At 34.2% G+C, this 15,148-nt stretch overlaps 2 protein-coding genes and 1 pseudogene across 2 annotated transcripts in view; 1 reads left to right on the top strand and 2 right to left on the bottom strand.

Moving 5' to 3' along the window:
• LOC135209916 (protein O-mannosyl-transferase 2-like) overlaps window positions 1-8,869 on the bottom strand; it is a 20,858-nt gene extending 11,989 nt beyond the window's left edge. The window contains 5 exon segments of the mRNA XM_064242654.1: window positions 1,955-2,063; window positions 2,890-2,994; window positions 3,454-3,538; window positions 5,839-5,931; window positions 8,658-8,869. Coding sequence (XP_064098724.1) covers window positions 1,955-2,063; window positions 2,890-2,994; window positions 3,454-3,538; window positions 5,839-5,931; window positions 8,658-8,785 — 520 coding nt within the window. The 5' untranslated portion in view covers window positions 8,786-8,869.
• Window positions 1-15,148, bottom strand: part of LOC135210254 (dehydrogenase/reductase SDR family member on chromosome X homolog) — a 310,210-nt gene that overhangs the window by 101,957 nt on the left and 193,105 nt on the right. The window lies entirely within an intron of this gene.
• LOC135209915 (protein O-mannosyl-transferase 2-like) overlaps window positions 1-15,148 on the top strand; it is a 53,380-nt pseudogene that overhangs the window by 34,104 nt on the left and 4,128 nt on the right.

Raw genomic sequence — 15,148 nt, forward strand, 5'->3', positions numbered from 1 at the left:
ATATATATAATATAGATATTATATATATATAGTATAATATATCTATATATATATATATATATATATATATATCTTATATACTATATATATATATATATTATTATATATTATATATACCCTATATAATATTCTATATATAAAATATCGTCTTTTGGAAGCTTGAATTTCAAGTCTGTGGCCTCTGTGAGAATAGGGCCCGTCTTCTGAATAATAATTAATAATATAATAATAATAATATAATAATAATAAATAATAATTATAATAATAATTTTGTAAGCTAGAATTTCAAGTCAGTGACCCCTGTATTGAGTTTGTTCCACATGAATAGGGTTCTCTTCTGAATAAAATAATAATAATAATAATAATAATAATAATAAGTCTTACTGAAAGATATTGTTGTATCAGCTGCATTCAACTTGTAAATAGTCTTCTATATTTTTATAATAATAATAATAATAATAATAATAATAATAATAATAATAATAATAATAATAATAATAATAATAATAATATTCTTTTGGAAGCTTGAATTTCCAGTCAGTACAATTTGGGGCAACAGCTAAAGGAAAATCTTATTTGCACCGTTTCGTATATCCGCCTCGTAAGTCATCACGACATTTAAATAAAGGTCAGTATTGGTTGTAGTCTACTTCTTGGAAAGCTTAGGATACGTTTGCAGGGGTATCTGACAATATATATAATTGTATTATTCGGCAATATCTGTCCCATCTACGTACGGTATCCGGCATACTACATCATGGACAAGGCTGTCAATGTGTTTGATGTATGATTATGTATATATGTGTATATAAATGTATGTATATATACATTTTTATATCTATATTTATACACACACACATTTGTGCTTAAGTACAATGTATGCATACATACATAAGTTTTGTATATAATATATATATATATATGCATATATATACATACGTACATTTGTGCATATGTATGTATGTATGTATGTATGTATGTATGTATGTATGTTATACACACATATATGTATGTAATTTATAGACCCTGGTTAATCGTATCGATTTTTTTCACAACCGAGATGAAAGCTTTACAAATATATGAGAACACAGGACACCTACCCTAGGTTGTGGTAAAATTGTAAAATTCATGTTGTTTTTTCTTGTTTTTATATTTGTACAGCTTTTATCGCATTTGTGAGAAATTGTATACGATATTATTTACACTATTTATTCAAACTTTGTACTTGAATTAATGTAGTGACATTGAAAGCCTTTCCCTGCCCGTAAGGATGGATCACATAATATCTCCACAGGAAAGCAAGATCATGATACGTACGTACATAGCTACTAAAATTATCAGTCTGGACTCTTGAGTCACCATAACTAACATCCTGCCCAGATGCAACTAGCTTAAAAAGAAAAAACACACACACGAATAAACGTGCGTATGCAAGTACGAGTATGAAACGGAGTTCGTTTTCGTCCAAGAGATTCGCAGATGTTGCGAGTGGCGTCACGGTATAGTCTCACGTACGTACTATATGCAAACCGCTCCTAAATCGGTCACTTGCCGCTAAAAAATTTCCCTGCAAACTTAAAATTCGCAACTTTTGTGACATCACGGTATATTCTCACGTACGTACTATATGCACAATTCTTCCAAATCGGTCACTCACCGCTAAAATTTTTCCCTGCAAACTTAAAATTAACAACTATTGTGACGCCACAATATAGTCTCGCGTATACGTCTGTCTATCTGCGCACACCGCTTGCAAATCAGTCACTGACCGCTAAAATTTTTCCCTGCAAACTTAAAATTAGCAACTTTTGTGACGTCACGGTATATTCTCACGTATGTCTATCTATGCAAACCACTCCCAAATCGGCCACCTGCCGCTAAAATTTTTCCCTGCAAACTTAAAATATCGGTCACTTGCTGCTAACATTTTTCTTGGTAAAATTGGTTGACTCACCCGATAGGACGCAGATGGCAGCGATGACGCAAGCGTTAAGGTTGAACGACACTTCCCATACAACCAGGAAACTCAGCGGGACTAAAGATGCTCCCAGGATGGCTATCATCTGATGAAGAAGAAGAAGAAGAAGAAGAAAATGAGTCATGGTTTTATCAGCAGAATCGTTGGTAGTTCTGCCTCTGATAGACTCAGGCAGCTGGTTCAAGGGGTGCGAGAATGCTTTTGATTATTTAACTTGAAACGTATTTGTATATGCGCTTGTTATTTTATTTAACTTGAAACGTATTTGTATATACGCTTGTTATTTTTCTGAATAATAATAATAAAACCTCTTTTCCTTTTGTTTTTAGTAAACTTCAGGGGGTGCGAGGTTTTTACAACAACAACAACAACAAAAACAATAATAATAATAATAATAATAATAATAATAATAATAATAATAATAATAATAATAATAATAAGTGTAAGCTTTGTGAATCTAGATTTAATTTTTTTTAAAACTGACAGACTGACTGCTGATTGGAAAAGGGTCCATACACTGAAAAAGGTTAAGAACGACTGAGTGTGGTAGAGAGTAAGAAATTCTCCACTGGGTTCACAGGCCTTAACCTCGTACTACTACCTATTAGAATTGATCTTTTATTCTCTGGGATTAGCACAAAATAAATGAATCCCATAGTTATATACATCTGACAGACAAGTAACGCATCCCATTGTGGGAAAAACTGCCACCAGAAGTCGTAAACAGCAACAGTGTGGAAGAATTTAAAAGAAAGCTAGACAAAATTATATATATTAGGACACTATGAAAGAACATTAAAACCTGCTACTAGAGATTAAGTGAGCACACGATGTCTCCTCTTAAGATGGACTAATAAGTCTTTGAGTCATCCTAATCCTTGTAACTCATGTAACGAAGTAAGCATACTTACCGATCTGACGGCGACATAATTGAATTCTGAGTTGTAAACATTGCCAGCTTGAAAATCAAAAGAGGCTCTGTAACCAGTCAGCTTCGCTATCCCCGCTATGAGCATCTGAAATCAAGATATATAAGTTGATCAGTAAACTGTTATCCTTCAAGTAAAGATAGCGGACGCTTACGATGATCATCAAAATCATCCAAATTGTTATTTTTATTATGTCACAGAATTTTCTATACGTCTCCTTAACACAAGGAAAGCATTTGTTCACTTTTGAATAGACGGCCAGTCAGCTTTGCAAAAAATGTTATCCTTTTATTAATCTGATCTTTGATACAATGAAAGTGGGCGCTTACGATGATTATCAAAATCATCCAACTTGTTTTTATTGTCACAGAACTTTCAATACATGTCCTTAGCACAAGCAAAGCATTTGTTCAAAGTCAAATAGACAGACATCATCCAAATTGTTCAAATTGTTTTTATTGTGTCGCAGAACTTTCAATACGTGTCCTTAGCACAAGGAAAGCATTTTTTCGCTGTCGAATAGACAGACTTCAACCAAGAACTCACCTTGCCCAGTGGTGGATGAACGTCGTGGATGAAAGTCCGGTTGATATAATGGTTCGCAAATGTTCCGAAGTGGACTTCATCCCACCTGGCGAGGGGAAAAGATCTTGTCAGTTTGGAAGGAATGAAACAACTCAATAGTAGTGACAAAAGTTTTAGCACAAATCGTTACCCTTGAATTATTATCTGCCACAAAATATTTATATAAAAAATAAATGTTTTATCTATGTATGGTGCATAATATACCGTGACCGGAAATAATAAGTGAAAAGCCTCACAGTAATGCATATGAGAGACTGTATTTTGATAAAATAAAAAAATAATTTTAAAAAATGGGGGGAAGGGAGCGTTCGACCCTTTGCACAACGGTCCTGTTCAGCCAACTGAATAAAAATACTTTTTTCTCTCAAAAAGATAAATTGGAAATATTATATATATATATATAGTATATATAATATATATATATATATATATATATATATATATATATATATATATATAAATTTCACATCAAAAATCCTTTTTTTTTTATTTTTTTTATTTCACTTCATAAGTCATCTTTTTTTTAAGACATCAGAAAATCATTGTAAAAAAATTTATATCATAAATTATCTTTTTTTTTTTCACATCATAAAATCATCCTTTTTACAAATGAAAGTTTGGACAGCCAGTTTACAGGCATTCATTCACACATCAATAATAAATAAGCAAAACAGAAAAACCCTACAATGGTTATTGAAAAAGAGCAAATGGGTCTGCCCCGTTCATTCGCTCCTGTTTTTTCTTATAATATATCTTGCACTTGTCTCAAGCATTTCATTTCTGCTTTATTGTTTTCAATAAAGTCGTGAGATACGAGGAATTTGGGTGAGATAATAATAATAATAATATAATAATAATAATAATAATAATAATAATAATAATAATAATAATAATATTTAACAAAATCAATTTCATGGTCAGGACTAGCAACATGGCTGGTTAATGTGCTATAATATGTACTTGCTTCATTATTTGAAATTCAGCTCGTATCAGAATACGTATTTATGACGTATTATGTATGTATTATATATATATATATATATATATATATATATATATATATATATATATATATATATATATATATAATACGTATATATATATATATATATATATATATATATATATATATATATATATATATATATACATAATAGTATATTATATATATATATATATATATATATATATATATATATTATTATTATTATTATTATTATTATTACCCAAATTCCTCATATCTCACGACTTTATTGAAAACAATAAGGCAGTCACTAAGCAGAAAGGAAATGCTTGAGACAAATGCAAGATATATCATAAGAAAAAACAGGAGCGAATGAACGGGGCAGACCCATTTGCTCTTTTTCAATAACCATTGTAGGGGTTTTTTCTGTTTTGCTTATTTATCATTGATGTATGAATGAATGCATGTAAACTGGCTGTCCAAACTTTCATTTAGAAAAACGATGATTTTATGATGTGAAATAAAAAAAAAAGATGATTTATGAAGTGATAAAAAAAAAAGGATTTTTGATGTGAAATTAATATATATATATATATATATATATATATATATATATATATATATATATATATATATATATATATATATATTATGATGTGGAATAAATAAAGGTTATTTATGATGTGAAATTAAGAAAAATATGATTTTATGATGTGAACTTGAAAAAAATAGATGATTTATGAAATGAAATAAAACAGAAGAGGATTTATGATGTGAAATTTTTAAAATATGATATTCCGATGTGAACTTAAAAAAGAGGATTTATGAAGTGAAATAAAAATAAGAAGAGGATTTATGATGTGAAATAAAATATATGATTTTATTATGTGAAAGAAAAAACAAGTTATTTATGATGTGAATTTTTAAATTTAAAAAAATATTATTTTAAGATGAGAATAGATTTACCTCGGAGACGACTCGACAGAAGCGGGAACCTACGTCATTACTAGCGTCACCGGTGACGTAGCAGGAAAGAGTATATTTATACATACATATATATATATATATACTTTAATTCTACGTCACTGGTGATGCTAGTAGTGACGTAGTTTCCTGTTTTTATTGAGTCGTCTACGGCGTAACTTTATTCTCATCATAAATCCTTTTTAAAAAATTATGTATACATATATTTATTTATTTATTTATACATTTATTTGTTTATTTATTTATTTATTCATTCGTCTCCGACGAAAACATTAATCAGTAAAATTCCAGTAACTTCATGCAACTTTGGAGACAACCAGTTGCCATGCATGCATTTGTACTTCAATAATTAATGAGTGACTGAAGTCAAACAGAATGTTGATTTCGTTCGAACTCACGTGCACCCAGGGGGCTGGTCCAGGTACAGCTGGCGCGAGGCGAGGGCTAAGACGCTGACGATGGTCAAGGCGTACCACCAGTGAACGTCCTCCCTGCGAGAGATGGTGACATTGAAATGATGAATTAGTTTACGAGTGTTTGAGAGGGTCTCCTGAACATTCTTATTGTGTTTATATATATATATTATGTGTGTGTGTGTGTAAGCTTGTTTTAGAAAGTCGTTGTGTTTACGCAGTGAGTAACGACTCTCGCTTTGAGCAGTTTCAAAAAGCTTCAGATTTCGGATTTTAATGTTCTTTCTGCAACTCCGGCGTCAGTTTTCTCTCAAACGTTCCTCTTAGACACCCTTTTAAAAAATGGCGCTTTCCCATCTATAAGTACCTGTAATTAATGAAACATTACTCTATAAGTATCTGTAATTAACGAAGTTTGGCGCGTATGCGCTGTTACTCTCATCCTTTTTGAAATAGCCGAATTTACAAACGTATCTTCCAAATGACATTCACGTTCCCCATCTAATCCCAAATATAAGAGAGTACATGACTTGGGATAACCTCCTTACACATAATTATGTGTTGAATTCCAGTAGATTCTTATCTGAGGCAAAATAAACTCACCCCCATTTTCTTATGCCGTTGTGAGTTTGACCTCCAACGAGAAATGCCTTGGATCGGAGAGGCTCTTTAAACAAGGCGTGATCCGACCTCCAGCTCACTCGGAGGCAAGTGTCAAAATCTACGGTGAAATAGAGCCTTGCTTCGTCAAAGAAAATTTAAATTGATACGTTATATTTCATTAGATATAATTGTTCTGTACTGTTTAACATGTGCATTATTTATATATTTATTTTTTGCATTTTCATTCTAATAAATAAATCATAAATATCCTATCCTAAAATTCCTGCATCTTTAACTCAACGCGAAACACCTTTTTTCAGACCATTTCAGGATTCCCTTCACCTCCCAACAACAACGGCACGAACAACATCAACAGCAACAAAGCAGTTTGTAGGCTTACTCCCCAAGTAAGCGAAAATATCAGCATATAAGACCCTTGTGGTCTTATAGTGCATCCATAGGTCTGAAGAATGTTAGCTGTGTCCGTCTATCTCTACCCGTAACCCGTAAAGGAAAACGGAAATCCTTTTAGTAGATAAAAACAATAACAATGATGCAGCCTTGACCATATCTAAACCATTTCCTGTCATTATAGTGTTCTTACCATTGGTTACGTACAGGGTTTCCATAAAGTCCCGGCACCATTACGAGTATTTATGGATTGTAATGGTACTGGGACTTTATGGACACCCTTTATACCTTAGTTTAACCAAACCACTGAGCTGATTAACAGCTTTCCTACGGCTGACCCGAAGGATTAGATATTTTGACGTGGCTAGGAACCAATTGGTTAATTAGCAACGGGCCCTACAGCTTATTGTGGGATACGAATCACATCGAGAAATGGAATTTCTATCACCAATTCCTCTGATTCCTTGCTCGGGAATCGAACCCGAACCCTGAGATTGGTACTAGAGCATGTAACCGACTCGTCCAACGAACCCTACATAGACGGGAGATGGTTTAGATGTGGCTGAGGCTGCGTCGTTGTAATTGCTTTATCGACTGAAAGGTTTTCCGCTTTGTTTTTTATATTATGGAGGATTTTGAGTTAAATATATGTATCAGATCTTTTCTGAGCTCATTGACAAAAAAAAAGTAGTGACGTCAGTATGCGTGATCCGTTAAAAGCAGTAGATGATAAAAGACTAGATTCAAAGAAGGAGAGAGAAAGAGAGAGAGAGATAAAACAGGAAACTGTTAAACAGGAAACAGGCAGTTCCGGAAAACTGGCGTAAAGGCTGAATTAAATCCTGCTCAATTAAATCGAGTCTCCTACTGACTGACAGTATCCAAATAAAGAAAAGAGCAATTAGATCAAAATCACCAGAAAACAAATTAAAATTGCGTCGAAGTTTCTTCTGCATACAGCTTATAATGCCGTATGAGCCGCGGCCTATGAAACTCTCAGCCACGGCCAGGTGGTGGCCTATCCTATAGCATTGCCAGAATGCACGATCGTGGCTAACTTTAACCTTAAATAAAATGAAATAAAAATTACTGAGGCTAGAGGGCTGCAATTTGTTATGTTTGATGATTGGAGGGTGGATGATCAACGTACCAATTTGCAGCCCTCTAGCCTCAGTTGTTTTCAAGATCTGGGGCCGGACAGAAAAAGTGCGGACGGATATGCAAAGTCATCTCAATGGTTTTATTTTACAGAAAACTAAAAACCTTCATATACCCTCTAGTTCTCTCACAAATTACCTCGGCACTGAATGCAAATAAATTTGCAAGCTTTGATAGTCACTTTTAACCTTTTCATATTCTTATAATGTTAATTCGTCCCTAGTCTGACGAACTGGCGTAACCTTTTTTCCTTCTTTTTTTTTTTATCCAGCTCAAGTGACTCAGTTTTTGACATTCTAACACATCAAAACTTCAACTGTCCGTGAGGTCACGTTTTCAAACCAAATGTCCTCAATAGAAGAGCTAATTAGAATCTCTGACTTATATCATAATCCTTGGAGTCAATTTTCTCAGAATGGGAACAAGATGAACATATAGGTACGCCAGTTCGTCAAGCTATAAGGACGAATTATTATAAATAACAGCAATGACAACACTATCATACGAGTAAGAAATGTATATGCTATATTCATTATTATAAGTAGCTCTTTTTTTATCACTATGAAAATTGAACTTCAGATGAATTAAATTTTTCGTTGCTGAGTGATAAAAAAAATGTCTTAATTCCTCACCTCTTTCTGGTCTTCACTTGCGTTTTATGTCCTTCATTTTTGTCTTCAAGACTCGACGCTTCCAGTTCGTCTTTCGTCTCGCTTTGAATTTCTTTTGTTGTCATTTTGACTCTTCGTTGGATTATCATATAAGACTAGAGACTCAGCAGTGCATTATGAAATGGACGTTAATCGTAGCGACGAATATCCCTTGTAATCAAATCCAAACTGGGATATTTTATATATTGCAAAACTGTAGTTGTTCCTTTAAAAAATTCTTAACTGAATAGCTTCTGTGATTCTTAATTTATATATAGTATATATATTTTTTTCCTCTTAAATAAATGCGTGATCACTCCACCGTCTTTTTGACCTCACTGGGCAGAGTGGGCAAGGGGAACAGGTAAAGCAAGGTTTTGCCCACGTTGACATGACCTGCGGCCCATGTGACGTTTTGTGTCGGAAAAATGTCATACCGCAAACTTATTGGTTTCATGTTCGTTGTGAATGGTTTTCTTCTTCGTTTAACATTAGTTGTGAATTAAGGGATGAATGGTGTATATGTGCTTTTAGAGCTCTAATCTGTGATCTTAATTAAATTCTACGTATTCTCGCGTGGAAGGTTAATTTATTTACAAGGAAAAACAGCGAAGTATTCAGGTAGCGTAGACCCAATTGGTGTTTACTGCGCGAAATGTAAAATAGAAAATGAGTCAAGATTCATAGAAAACATTGTCTATCTCATAAGATGGTAGACTGCTGTATAGTGTTGTATCGGTATGATTTCACTATTTCCATGTCCGTCAACGTTCTTTAGACGTATTCATAACGCGCAGTGTTTAGCACCATGCCCTTGGGGATGAACTTAAAAACATAAACAAAAGATCGTATATATTGTAGACACAAACAAAAGGCACAAACAATAGCAAAATGCAGTAAATATTAGTCATCGACTTTCGTAATCTTCCTACCTACTACCTACCAAAAATATTTTAGTTTTATATACATTGTATGAATAGTGTAAAAAAAATACGTGCCATTACACCATATTATCTTGCAATATCCTTGTGATATTTTCCCCTTTAAATTCGCTTGTTTCCTCATGCCTCAGTTAGAAGCAGATCCTAAAAAAGAAGAAGAAACAGGAAATGGAGAGATCAATTTCGAGGATATTAATGTTGAAAATGAAATCTAGAGTATATGGTGATGGATGGAAGCACAATTCGTGGCTCCTTCAGAGTAACATCCCTATGTTTTTCCTGTCTTTGTTGGCACAAGGAACTATAGGTCACATATGCAGGCAAATGGATGTCATTCTGTTTTACACATATGTATATGTCTTTATGAATTACGATACTTTTCGTTGTCTATAGGCCTAGTTATCCAGTTTGAATTCGCTGATATGGAGAATACCGCACTATACTGAAGAGAGAGAGAGAGAGAGAGAGAGAGACGAGAGAGAGAGAGAAGAGAAGGAAGGAGGAAGGTGAGAGGAGAGGAGGAGAGAGAGAATCATATACTTAATAATCATGATGATTTGGTAAAGCTTACCAAGGCGGCGAGAGTCACGTCTCGCCCTTGTGGAATTTTCTTTAGAAATTATATATGTTGCTTTAATTAGTACTATATATGCTATTCAGTTGCAATATTTTTCACTGAAATGGAAGCCCAGTAGATTACGAGCCCATCTTTCGCTGCTTCCTGTCTGATTAACGATGGAGTAGGTTATTGATTGTTTTGTATGATATTCGCGATCTTTAATACAGTCATTCGCGTTACTGTAATTCATGTAACAACGCTTGAAAGATCTGACTTCAACTTGCGTCTGGCAGCGCCACTCTCTCAACGTGGCTGGCTAAGCGGCTCCAGGCGTCGCAGTCACTTGTGAATTATAACTTTTATATAGCTTCTTATTTCATAAGTATTTTGAGAATACTTTCGTTGTTATTTCGATATGAATATATAGGTGTGCATGACATTGCTAAAGCTCTCTCTCTCTCTCTCTCTCTCTCTCTCTCTCTCTCTCTCTCTCTCGCTAGAAAAAAAGGTAAAAGGGAGTATAGCTAGCTACATGGTGTTTGTGTTTAAGACAAATATTGCAACAGAATAGCATATAGTACTAATTAAAGCAACATATTTAATTTTTAAATAAAATTCCACTAGGACGAGACGTGACTCTCGCTGCCTTGGTAAGCTTCACCACATCATCATGATTATTAAGTATATGATTCTCTCTCTCTCTCTCTCTCTCTCTCTCTCTCTCTCTCTCTCTACTCTCACCCCACATCACACACACACTCACACAGATATATGGGCCTCAAAGTTTATCCCCTAATCATTTTCCCTCATAATTATTGTTAGGCCATTCATACTTTGCTCTTCTTCCCTTCTATTCTTAAAAAATTAATTTTCTCATGTATTCCGTAATTCAATCTTGGTGGTATATGCCTATTTTGGTTTCAGCTTTGGCCTTCCTGTATAGCTTACTCTCTTTGTAAGTTATTTCCTTAACCCCACTTTTTTCATGGTTCGATATCATTGCTCGTTCATTTTTCATCGTAATTGGCATTAATTACTACTTGACATTATGACTCTCCTTTCCACATTTAAATCACATCGCCCTATAAATTCATCTTGTTTTCCCTGAAAGGAAAATAGTGATATAGTTAAATGTAATAAATGTAATATAGTATATAATATAATATATATATATATATATATATATATAATATATATATATATATATATATAAAGATATATGTCAGTTCTGCTTAGTTAAAGGACGTTTACGTCAAAAGGTCTCGCAGATACTCTGTTTATTTTTCCTTCGTGGCATATATCTTTATTTATGGATTTATCACGATCCTAACTTTCGTGATTCAGTTATACATACACACACACACACACACACACACACACACACACACACACACACACACACACACACACACACACACACACACATATATATATATATATATATATATATATATATATATATAAATTTTTTCCATGTTTTAAGGGGGGCGCAATAAGTGGCCCCCCTTGCCCTTATGTGCGGGTGCCCATGTCCTCTTCCTATAAGCAGCCAGTTACTTTAGAAATAAATATATATATTTTTGGCCTGGAATGTTTGTTTCCGAGTAATTAGTAAAGGTGAAAAGGCTGTTAATTAATATTTATAATATCTATAATTATCAATTAAATTGTTTCGTTGTTAAAAAAGAAGGTCGCTTTTAAAAACATCACAGTTAAACGATGAATAAACTGTGCGAAATGTGAATTGGCGTCCCAGTTTTATGAATGAATAAATATATATATTATTTTACTGACAAAAATCGTTGTAGAAAAGTGATTATTATTAAAATAAAATTATAAATAAAGAATAAAAGAAAATGGGTAATGCTTTAGAGAGACACTAAACGATTATCATAAACTGTGCGAAATGTGTTGACGTCCCAGTTTTATGCATGAATAAATATTTATTATCTTACTGGCATAAATCGTAGTAGAATAGATATTATTATTTATTTATTTATAAAGAATAAAAGAAAATGGGCAATGTTTAATATGCAACAAGCATAGACGACGTCTTCCAGGAGCGAAGATGGAATTTCGGTCGGTCAGTTGTTTTGACAGGTGTTCTGCGCCTGCCGTACTTCAGGTGCCGGTCCCTCTCAGTTATTTACGGGTAATTAGGCAGTTTTAGGTATTGATTTCAATTATTTATGAAGTCTATTGTACTGTTTTGATAAATGAACACGAATTTCATCGTTATAGGTATATAGCGCCACTGGGTGCTTTTAGTGCTTAGAAGCACAACATCGGCCTAGCGTTTGTTTGTCCTCCCCCGAGGGTAGCCAGCTACCCAACTAAGGAAGACGTTTTATTTTATTAATTAAAGACATTGTAAGCTGTGTTACGTTTTTAAAAGACAATCTCACCAATTAGCGAAGATATTGATACGAAATTACCCATTATTACTATCCCTAAGTAGCCTACTGGTAGTTTATAGGCCTAGGCTCGTATGGTCATTACCGGTAAGGTCATCACTAAGGTAATGATTACCTGGAACGACACCAATATAAAGGTCTTAAGTAATTTTGTCAGAGGCTGTAACATCCTTTTACTTTACCCTAAGCCTAATGGGTCTGTTAGGATAGGTACCTTAGTAGCCTAATTACACTTAAAAAAGCTGTAGCCTATTGACTAGGCCTAATTCCCGTTGCTTACATTACCATAGGCCTGATTCCTAATTACAACTCGTAATTGTCTATCCCTACGCCCAATGCTTACGTTGCACATAGATAAATTTCATCATAAATTCACTTTTAAACCTGGATTAGGCTGTACGCTTAGCCCTAGGACAAATGCGTAAATTTTTTTCTTTAGGCCAGTTGTTTGACAAGGTTAACAATTTTGACATTTACTTCCATTGAAGGTTTTTATATCTAAGGCTGCATTTACACCAAGCGAATGTAATCGATTCAGTTCGTGAAGAATCCACGCGATTCGTATTAATTCGCCACAATTTCGAATCAAGAAGAATCATGAATCGAGTAGATCCTAAATTAAATGAATCAGTTAGATTTGTTTTGTGTAAATATAGCCTACCTGTAATGGCAGGCGACAGTGGGAATTTTGGTTTTTGGTTGGAAAAAAAAAAAAAAAAAAGTAGATACTCTGCATCAGGTGTTTCTTTGGAAAATAGTTTAATATTATTAAGAATTTACTGCTATTTTGGGGGGTTTGACTGTAATTAACCCCCAGGGGCTGGTACTAAACACGGTGAAATACATTAGATACCCCAATCCCTAGTGGCTGTTGTATTCGCTGGAATGTTCGATGCAGTCCGTGCGGAGTTATTGTGTAGAATTACCAAAAAAATTTACTGTGCAAAGGTTTAACCTAACCTAACCACCTGAGTGTGGCAGCAATGCAAATTTTATAGTAAAACACACCGATGCATCTGGGCGCAACTTTTTCCATTGTGGGAGGGGCTCATTTCGTCCTTCCTATACCTTGCTCCTAACCTAACCTAGACAGTCATGAAGCTTAATGTTATTTGACTATATTCCTTTGGTTCTAGTTGGTCTTTGTTGCCATCACCTAAGGTAATGTGGATCCAGCCCCAGTCATTGCCTTAAGTACACACATTTAAAAGAATTATTTCCACATCGTTTGACACTTGTCCGTAAATCCTGGATTGACCAGTGAATGGGAATGGGGTTGAATGAATTTTCATAGTGATAGGAATTCTTTTTGAGACTTGCCTTAAGAATTTTGGTGCTAGATAGATTACGTATTTCATGACTGCTTTAGGCTAGCATACGGTTCCCAAGTTTTGATCACTATCAATAAGAAATTTGTTTTTAAGATATTGTAGTGTTTTAAAGTATTTAACACAAGGTTTCTAATTTTTTATCTTTATCAAAACCATGCCTATGCATTTAAATGTTAAATGTCTTTTTCAAAAATGATGCCAAAATGAGTTTTGGTTTGTTTGAAGATTTACATAAATGTTTATACTTAATGATTTCTTCAGCTGGTATATATTATTTATGAAATCAGATGCACCTTCACTCCACTGCTTCATTTGACAAAAAATAGTTTTCCAGGCTAGACAGGATGCAGCACTTTTTATGGACAGCTTGGAACTTCATTAAACTGTATATCCTTGGTGCTTGGTACATGGCAAAAGAATTGCTAGTACCTCACAAGAAACCCACAGGTTAGTTACCATTTTTGTTGAGGAAATTACAGCTTATTCATATGAAGAAATTATTTTTTTTATACGTGGAACAAACCTTCGGTTTTAACATTTAAGATAAATCAAATGGCACCAGCTGGAAACATGTATCATCATAGGACATCTCCTGTGTTGAGTAGCATACTGAACTTCTGTCATTATAGGGGATCTCCTCATCATTGCAGTCTTACTGTTAAGCACTTTATGTTCCATACAAATCTGCCTCTCAGTAGCTTTGACTCCTCTCTCCAACAAGGGGTGTGGAGTGGTTGCAAACCAGATAGTTCTCTTTGACTTTCATATATGCAGTGAATGTGGACATTGTATTTAAACTCAGTGGACTGGGTGTCAGATATCCACATATCAAACATATCAAAGGCTTAGGTCCTCTTCTATAGAATCCTCATTTCTAAGAAGAATGGTCAGGTGTGCCGAACCTTTAGTTGGTTCAGCATTCTCATACCTCCATCCAAGTGTGAGTCTATCCTAATGTTAAGACCGAAGGTTTGTTCTGCACATGAATAAATGACAAATTTTTAATTGTTATTTTCATAGCTGACAAACCTGAGGCATTGACTGCCCACCGTCTAGCCACCCTCTTATGTCATGTCTTTTCCTGGGTTGGGAAGAAAGACTGTGCGGCACTAGGTCCGAGCACGGTCCCAGACTCGTTTTCACCTCGGCTATGTATCGCATGCCAAATGCCACAGATTCCTTGCATTTACAATTTTTTATTGGTTTTAACTGGTTTCCAGCTGGCAGC

The sequence above is a fragment of the Macrobrachium nipponense genome, chromosome 39 (genome assembly GCF_015104395.2).
Source record: "Macrobrachium nipponense isolate FS-2020 chromosome 39, ASM1510439v2, whole genome shotgun sequence".
Classification (NCBI taxonomy): Eukaryota; Metazoa; Arthropoda; class Malacostraca; order Decapoda; family Palaemonidae; genus Macrobrachium; species Macrobrachium nipponense.